The sequence below is a fragment of the Chelonia mydas genome, chromosome 3, assembly GCF_015237465.2.
Source record: "Chelonia mydas isolate rCheMyd1 chromosome 3, rCheMyd1.pri.v2, whole genome shotgun sequence".
Lineage (NCBI taxonomy): Eukaryota > Metazoa > Chordata > Testudines > Cheloniidae > Chelonia > Chelonia mydas.
This window is the reverse complement of record NC_057851.1, coordinates 72939669-72948157: the sequence shown is the minus strand read 5'-3', so window position 1 is coordinate 72948157 and position 8489 is coordinate 72939669. Positions and strand designations below refer to the sequence as shown.

Below are 8489 nucleotides of genomic sequence, written 5' to 3'. Positions count from 1 at the left end.
TTGCCCTCCTGACAAGACAGGTTAAGAACAGCTACTATATGCAGATTAGTACCAAGTATCATTCTAACCCAATTAAAATAACTGGGTCAAGAGGACTATAACAAAATTTATAAAGTCTGTTCATCACCATAAATTTAACCATGATCCCCTGTTGTACACATTACTATGAAGTATATCATTAGTAGAGTATGTTCAGTTTTTACTTTGGAGTCCTTAGCTTTAAATTTTTTTCATGAAGTAGTTCCATAGTAATTTTAACATATGACCAAAGGAGAATGAAATTGCTACTTGTGTAATCTTCAACTCTCAAATCACATTTTAAATTCAGAATAACCAGCTACTTTTAACAGTGTTTATTAAGTTTACATATATAAACAAATATTCCCCTTCACCCCACATTCTCAATCTTATTTCACACAAGGCTAGTAATATCTTGTATTAATATCAGGACACTATAACAAGGCTTATATTCCAAAATTCATCTTCATTGTGTTGTCTCTGGTGGTTCATATTTTGCCCACTCCTCCAAGCCACCAGCATAGTGCTGAACTCTGAAAGTACACAGAAGATTGTCAGTGTTATGGAGATGTTATTGCTGGTAATCTTGTGCAAAAAGAATAAAGCCTAGTTGCTTTTTTTTAAAAAAAAAGTATTCTCTAGTTTCTCTGAGAAACACTGTACAATAGTGGTAGTGTTCATTGTTGCAAAACAGTCTAATTGCTCCTAGTTTCACAGAGCAAAAATGCAAATATTTTGCAGTAGTCTTTATGGTTGACTTTCACTTAGTGATCCTATTTCAATTAGAGAAAATGAACAACATGGGGGATTAATGTCAAGCAAGTGGTGGCATATGGTCAATGCATATTGCATTCAGAAGAAAAAAAAGAAAGCACAGGCCATGTTTAAATAAAGTTTGATCAAGTAGTTGTGTAATAGGAGTAGATTCACTTTACTTTGGGAGATTTAAGTGGTATCAATTTAGTCCTTATCAGCTTAGTCCAAACCTCACTTTGAGACTAGATTCAGATCTATACATTCTAAGGAGAAGTTTATAAACATCTTGAATGCATTGGTAGAGTGCTAACATTTCAAACCATTACAGTGAAGATCATTTTGGCCTCACATTTGCACTAGTTTAAGAAAGTTGGAGTTTTTGTTTTAAATCCACCACTCATGTTTTCCATGCATACTTGTTTGATGGGTTCCTAGTTCTTCATTAGCTAACCTGTTATGTTTGTGATATGGATTTCAGATTGTTAAGGAGACTCCCTATATTAATGGAGGTGAGGGAGAGAAGGTTCAATATCTGACTGGTCCCCGACACCTTCCCAGATGCTATACTGCCTAGAAGATACCATAAAGGGGCAGGTGGGTGGGTAGTGGAGCATTTAGGGCCAGAATGACAGTTTAAAAAGAACTGTGTACTGACATTAACTGAGGAGGTTTTTCCAATCTACAAAGTAACCAAACTTAAGAAGGAAAAAACAAAAAAAGAGCCTTTTCTATGAAGCAGTATGAAAAACAGACAGTTTTCACAGACACAACCCACACACAAAACAAATGTGAGGTCATAGATGGTTTAGTCTGGTTCTACTCAGAAGAGTAGAGTAGAAGATTGGAATTATGGCGTTCCATTTTGGTATGAACTATTTCCACTTCAATATTTGCTCAGTTTACAAGACCAAAGACTGCCAGCAGTCCAAACTCCGCCTGCGGCCTGAAGGTCAGATTGATGGTTAGATAAGAGGAACCTGAGTAATAAGAATTCTGCAGCTAAGTGCTGCTTTCATCTTACACCTGTGCAATCATGTTATGCCCTTAATTACCATATACCTGAGCAATCTAGCAAAGGATTATATAATTGAGGGCATGATTTGACGACAATAGGGTTGCACAGATGGCACTGCAATTGAAAGTCAGCCAACAGTTTTTTTTGACATGCAACAAGAGAATTCAGTTCAGCCTCCCAGAGCTGTTCTAGTTTTGCAGAGCAGACAGCAGTGGGAAAAGGCTTGTTACTGATTGACCAGAGATGTCTCAAACTACATTCTGGGAGCAGAGCTGCAAAGTACCATCTTTATTTAAAACAAAAACACCACCAACAGTTTAGGTACTCGTTATTCTATTTGTTTTCACATCTTCACCTGTACCCTTAAGATAATGGCCATACTAGGTCAAACCTGTGGTCCACCTAGCCCAATATCTGGTCTCTGATAGTGGCTAGTCCCAAATACTTCTGGCAGTAGGAGGGGTAGGGAACACCTTGAGTATGGTGTTGCAATCCCACTATTTTTCACTGCAGTGAAAAACTGATTAAAAGAATTCATTTAGCTTCCCTGCAACAGCTTTGTCTTTCTTGAGTGTTCCTTTAGCCCCTTGATAATCCTTTGGCACATCCTGCTTCTGATGTACTTAATTTTTCTTGCTGTTAGTTTTTGTTTTTTGCAAGTTGATCTTCCAGTTTTCTTGGCCTGTCTAATTATACTTTTACACTTGATTTGCCAAAGTTTATGCTGACTTCCAGTTTTTAGAAAATGACTTTTTGCCTGTAATTACCTTTTACACTGCTGTTTAGCTTATGTTTAGTCTTGATTTGGGGTATACACTTAGTTTGAGCCTATATTATGGGGTTTTTAAATTAGTCTCCCTACAGTTTTCAGACATTTCACCCTTGTGACTGTTCCTTGTCATTTCTGTTTAACTAGCTTCCTCATTTTTGTGCAGCTCCCCCTTTTGAAGTTAAATGCTACTATGGTGGGTTTCTTTGGCATTTGCCCCCCCTACAAGGGTAAGTTTAATTACATTATGCTCGCGATTACCAAACTGTTCAGCTATATTTCCCTCCTGGACCAGAGCCTGTGCTCCACTTGGGACTAAATAAAAGATTGCCTCTTCCATTGTGGGTGCCAGGATAAGCTGCTCCAAGAAGCAATCATTTATAGCTTCTAGACGTTTTATGAGCATCTTTTCCTGAGGTGATATGTACCCAGTCAATATGAAGAAGACTGAAAAAAGCAATAATAATGGGGGATTTCATCTGTCTTTGCAGCCTCTCTAATCTCCCTGAGCCCACCAAGGAAGCAGTCTACTTTGCAGACAGCAACTTTTCCCATTAATCCTGTTCTCCATACAGGAGCTTACCCAGCCAGCACCTCAATTGCTTACCTGCTGAAGCCCAAAGACATAGCAATATCCAATGCCTTCTTGCTTCGCACTCCTGCCATGCAGGAAAAGACTAGATGGTCAGATTTAGCAGGCATATCTTGATTGTACTGTTCTTTAAAGTCTTTTGGGTTCATCTGTAGAGCTTCCACAACCTCACCTACTGCAAGAATAGATGCAAAGTCTTTTATATGAAATTCATGAAGGAGTTTTGTTGGTGAAGATTTATACTAGTTAGTTTCCCAGAAGAGTCTGACAAAAACAAGTTGCAATATGTATGACAAGTCACCAGGGTTTGCTTGCAAGTTTAGGCTTAAAGGTTTCTGATCTTGTTACTATTCAGTGATATGTATGACTTACATGGTATGTTGATGGATCCAGGAATTTTTCCAAACTGTCCAATTTCCCATTTCTCTCGAACATCAATAAGAGTCGTTTGGGATTTTAGCAAGCCTTTGAGTTCTTTATAGGAAAGACTACAATCAGCAGCAGTGTCAAGATTACGAAAGATCACATTAACAGTTCTCAAACCTAGGGAAAGAAAAAGGACTGTCATCCCACAAGAAGCAGGAAAAATCATAAAGAAATCTTGGAAAAGGTGGTTACTAGTAATCATGCTAATAAATAATAATAATATTAAGATAAGCCGATCTGGGGGAATTTATCACTGAAAATTCACTAAGGCCTGGTCTACACTACGGGGTTAGGTTGAATTTAGCCATGTTAGGTTGATTTAAAAAAAAAAAAAAAAAAAGACTGTGTCCACATAACCAACCCCATTCCGTCAACCTAAAGGGCTCTTAAAATGGACTTCTGTACTCCTCCCCAACAAGGGGAGTAGCACTAAAAATCAACCTTCCTGGGTTGAATTTGGGGTAGTGTGGACACAAATCAATGGTATTGGCCTCCAGGAGCTATCCCCGAGTGCTCCATTGTGACCGCTCTGGACAGCACTTTGAACTCCGATGCACTAGCCAGGTATACAGGAAAAGCCCCGGGAACTTTTGAATTTCATTTCCTGTTTGGTCAGCATGGCAAACTTAGCAGCACAGGTGACCATGCAGTTCCCCAGAATCATAGAGCATAGAATGTTTCTACGCTCCCCCTATCATCTCCATCCCTGAGGTTATTGCAGATTAGAAGGCGGGGGGGGGGGGAGGGGGAAAAGAAGAATGCATGGTTTCAAAACAATAGTTACTTTATTTTGAAGTGGGGAGGGTGGTTGGCTTATAGGGAATGAAAATCAACAAAGGGGGCGGGTTTGCATTAAGGAGAAACACACAACTGTCACACTGACGCCTGGCCAGTCATGAAACTGGTTTTCAAAGCCTCTCTGATGTGCAGTGCGCCTTGCTGTGCTCCTCTAATTGCCCTGGTGTCTGGCTGCTCAAAATCGGATGCCAGGTGATTTGCCTCAACCTCCCACCCCGCCATAAACGTTTCCCCCTTACTCACAGATATTATGGAGCAAACAGCAATAACAATGGGAATGTTGGTTGCGCTGAGGTCTGACCTAGTCAGCAAACAGCGCCAGCAAGCTTTTAAATGTCCAAAGGCACATTCTACCAACATACAAATTTCCTACTTTCTGCACTTGCTCAGCCTATAGTTGAACTGCTCCTTACTACTGTCCAGTTATCATGAGCCATGGGAGCAAGGGGTAGGTGCGACCATGTGGTGCTGCCGGCTGGAAGAGCATCCTGAGGCAGAAGCCTCCAGCTTGCATTATATTCCAGGCAGGGCTGAATCTCCATGAGACAAAACTTAAAGCAAATGACCTGAAATCTCTGGCTCCCATTCAGTGCTCTAAGAAGAGAATAGCCATATCTGTCCAGGTGCCCCGATCGACCTCACCGAGGTCTGCCAGGAGACGTACGACAACTATCAGTCCTACTGCACCATCTGCCGTGAAAGCAAGGAGCTGCTGCTGTGTAGCAATGCAGTACCGCATCTGCCACCGGCACCCAGGAGACGTACAGTGATGGTGAGCTGAGCGGGCTCCATGCTTGCCGTGGTATAGCATCTGCACGGGTAACCCAGGAAAAAAGGAGCGAAACGATTGTCTGCCGTTGCTTTCATGGAGGGAGGGGGATCTAATGACATGTACCCAAAACCACCCGCGACAATGTTTTTGTTCCATCAGGCATTGGGAACTTAACCCAGAATTCCAATGGGCAGCGGAGACTGCAGAAACTGCGGGATAGCTACCCACAGTGCACCGCTCTGTAAGTTAATGTTAGCCACGGTAACATTAACTTACAGAGCGGTGCACTTAGTGTGGACACTCCACCGACTTAATGCACTTAGTGCGGACATACGCAAGCGACTGTATAAAACTGGTTTCTAAAAATTGACTTCTATAAAATCGACTTAATTTCATAGTGTAGACATACCCTATATGGCAAGTTTACAGATGTTAATGTGAGCCTGAGTTATTCCACTATCTGTCACCATGGTTATCCTAGTGCCTCCCAAAATTAGAAATAAAGTATATACACGTTTCTCTCTTTCCAAGAGTCAGGAAGGACTGGGCTGTTTATTCTGTGTGAGGTTCTAAAGTGGATTTTAAAAAGGTATTGTGAGATGGCTCAATCAAAGAAGTGGGATTTGCTTCCTATCTTTGATCAATACTGACAATGAAATTGTTTCTTTTTGAAACTTGAGAATTATGAGGGAAACCTACTATCAGCACAGGTGCAGGCCTTAATCACAAAAATGCAGGCTGTATTTTCTACTAGTATTTATGTTAAGGATTGTGCTTGTCCCTCAGGTTCATTTGCATTTTAATAAAACTCTTAAGCACTATAAAATGGATGTTTATTTACAATCCTTGGTTTCCTACTGGCTGGTCATAGACTCATTCCACTTACATACAATCATTTTTATTGCTACCATCAGGTTAATAAAAATAGAAATTTAAAAAAAAAGTGATTTATGATGTATAAGAAAGAGGCCTAAAAAGATACTTATTTTGGTTGTGTGTTTGTTAATTTCAGATTTGTTCCTTCAGTTATTAGCACTCCCAGTAAATATGTGATCATACCTTCAAGATGTCCTCCAGCAAAAACAAAACACTTTGTATAAAGGACTGATACTTAGACTCAAATTTTTAAGGTATTTTGGCGCTGCTGTGCTCAGCATTCCAACACCTAACTGATTTAGGAGCCTGTGTCATTTCAAAGGCAGTTTAATCACTTCGGAGCCAAAATCCTATTGACAGTCAATTGGACTGAGTTCAGCAACACCTAAACACCTTTAAAAACCTGGGCCATAGTCATTTTAAATTAGAAGCATTCACATAAAATTTAACAGTGATTAAGAGTCACTTTCCTTTTCAATTGCTAAAATTCTCTTGACTTTCCAGATACCACTTGTCTGCTTGTACAGTCATCCTAGAGCCAGGATAGTCAATTTTTTTTCCCTCCTCTCTCTCTCTCTCTCTGGAGTCTGGACCTTGACAAAAAATAACACCACACGACCCAACAATAAAGTAATAAAAAGATGTCAGGTTTCAGAGTAGCAGCCATGTTAGTCTGTATCCGCAAAAAGAACAAGAGTACCTGTGGCAATTTAAAAGCTTATGCTCAAATAAGTTAGTCTCTAAGGTGCCACAAGTACTCCTGTTTTTTTAAAAAGGTTTCAGAGTCCATTCAAAAGCATCTGATGGTCTGAATTTGGCCCATGGTCTGCCTATTGTCTTAGAGTCTTAGAGTCTTCAGGCCTTGTGTGCCTGATTATAGAAGGCCCACGCATTTCTTAGACTTCTGTAATCACTAACGAAGAAGGGAATGTCCATAACTCTGCACAAACATTACGGTTGTTCTTTCAAAAGTTTACAACTGAACATTGACTTAATACTTCTTTGGAACTTAAATATGCAGAATAAAAATGTTGCTTTTAACGATCATTGTTTAAAGTGAAACAAGCACAAAAACAGTTTCCTTACCTTGTCAAAAAAAAAAATTTTTTTTTGGTTTAAGTTTACATTTAACATATTTGTCTTTTTTTGTCTCTGGGGCCTGATCACATACTTCCGGTTCCAAAAGAGGTTGATCAGTCAGCTCATAACTTCTACCGTATCACCACACCCACCATGGCTCTCTAATATCGTGGGACCTAGGGCTACTACTACAGTGCAAACAAAATCTAGGCGAGCGTAATACCAGAGTCAACGGCAGGGCAGCAGCTTCAGCGGATGCTATTGAGTAACCTCACTTCGCAGGAGCCTGCTCAGTCCCAGCCGTGCAATACTTTTTTAACATTACACCGCAGCTGCCAGACACACGCACCCCCCAGCCCTGCCACTTTCACGTGCAGCAGTGCCCCAAGCCTTGCGCCTGTCCCTTGCGCGCTAAGAACGGAGCTTCGCCTCCCGCACACGATGGCCACGGCCCCCTGCCGACGCTCCCCTAAAAGGGGCTCGGAACATTCTCCGGCCTAAGCCGGGCACTCTGCCCAGCGGGACAGCCGGCTGCACGGCGCCTACTCACCGGGCTGCAGCGGGCGGCGGCCGCGGCTGCTCCAGCCCCCGCCCGCCTGCGGGACACCAAGCAGAACCCGGGCTGCGCAGCTCAGCCCTCGGCAGCCCCACATGACCGGACCCCAAGCAGCGGCGCCTGCGTGCGTCTCTGTTTCCCCTCAGGCCACCCCGCTAGGCAGCGCACGACAGGCGGAGCTCGCTCTTGTCTGGCCTGCTGAGCCAAGTCCCTGAAAGGTCCTGCCCGCGTGACAGCTGGGCTGCGCCCATTGAGGGCGTGAGGCGGGGTGATGGAGTTTGCTGAGTGAGGGCTCCTAGCTGGGGTTTCCCGTGAAATGGACAAGTGGAGGCCCACGCCAGTATTTGATTTTTCTGCTTAATTAAAAAAAAATCCTTGTTGTGGAGTGCCAACGTTTGAAAATTAATGTGGAATTTAACAGACTTAAGCTAACAAGTGCAAGCTTCTGCGTTTACCCTTCAGCTAGCCCAGCGAGCAAAGATCGCTCCAAACTTGGGACTCCCACATGGCAAGGGTAGTGCTACCAGCTGAGGCTACAGGCTGGTGATTCAGCCGGTAGCATTATGGGCAGAGCTCCCATCTAGCAATCTTACAAACAATGTCTCTTCAAAGAAACGAAAAGTCTTTGGTGTAAAGGTTGAGAAACTCATATGAGAAGTTGAGCAGCGGTGGTTTTTCTGTCAAGCAATCGGGCGTATGATTTTAAAAAGTGTGTTTCTATACATATATAAGATAATGTGGATTACTGAAAAGATGAGTATTTTATAATGCTTTTATAAAGACTCTAGCAGCCAGCCAGGTGGCATATGGTGGCTGTACATTTCCACATGG

The 8489-nt window shown here is 42.1% G+C and overlaps 1 protein-coding gene across 1 annotated transcript; it reads right to left on the bottom strand.

Moving 5' to 3' along the window:
- Positions 1–338: 338 nt before the first annotated feature.
- TSTD3 (thiosulfate sulfurtransferase like domain containing 3) lies at positions 339–7876 on the bottom strand. The gene is made up of 4 exons (XM_007067165.4): positions 7653–7876; positions 3523–3693; positions 3166–3325; positions 339–551 (listed from the first exon to the last, which is right to left on the bottom strand). The coding sequence occupies exons 1-4, from the start codon at positions 7753–7755 to the stop codon at positions 485–487; spliced, it is 501 nt and encodes a 166-aa protein (XP_007067227.2). The 5' UTR covers positions 7756–7876; the 3' UTR covers positions 339–484.
- Between the last annotated feature and the right edge of the window lie 613 nt (positions 7877–8489).

Excerpts from the sequence above, each read along its gene's own strand:
- TSTD3 (XM_007067165.4), bottom strand. The coding sequence starts at position 7,755 with ATGTGGGGCTGCCGAGGGCTGAGCTGCGCAGCCCGGGTTCTGCTTGGT. Across the intron at positions 3,694-7,652 it reads CCGCCGCCCGCTGCAGCCCG|GTTTGAGAACTGTTAATGTG; the intron begins GTGAGTAGGCGC and ends TTCTTTCCCTAG. Across the intron at positions 552-3,165 it reads ATGTCTTTGGGCTTCAGCAG|AGTTCAGCACTATGCTGGTG; the intron begins GTAAGCAATTGA and ends GTGTACTTTCAG.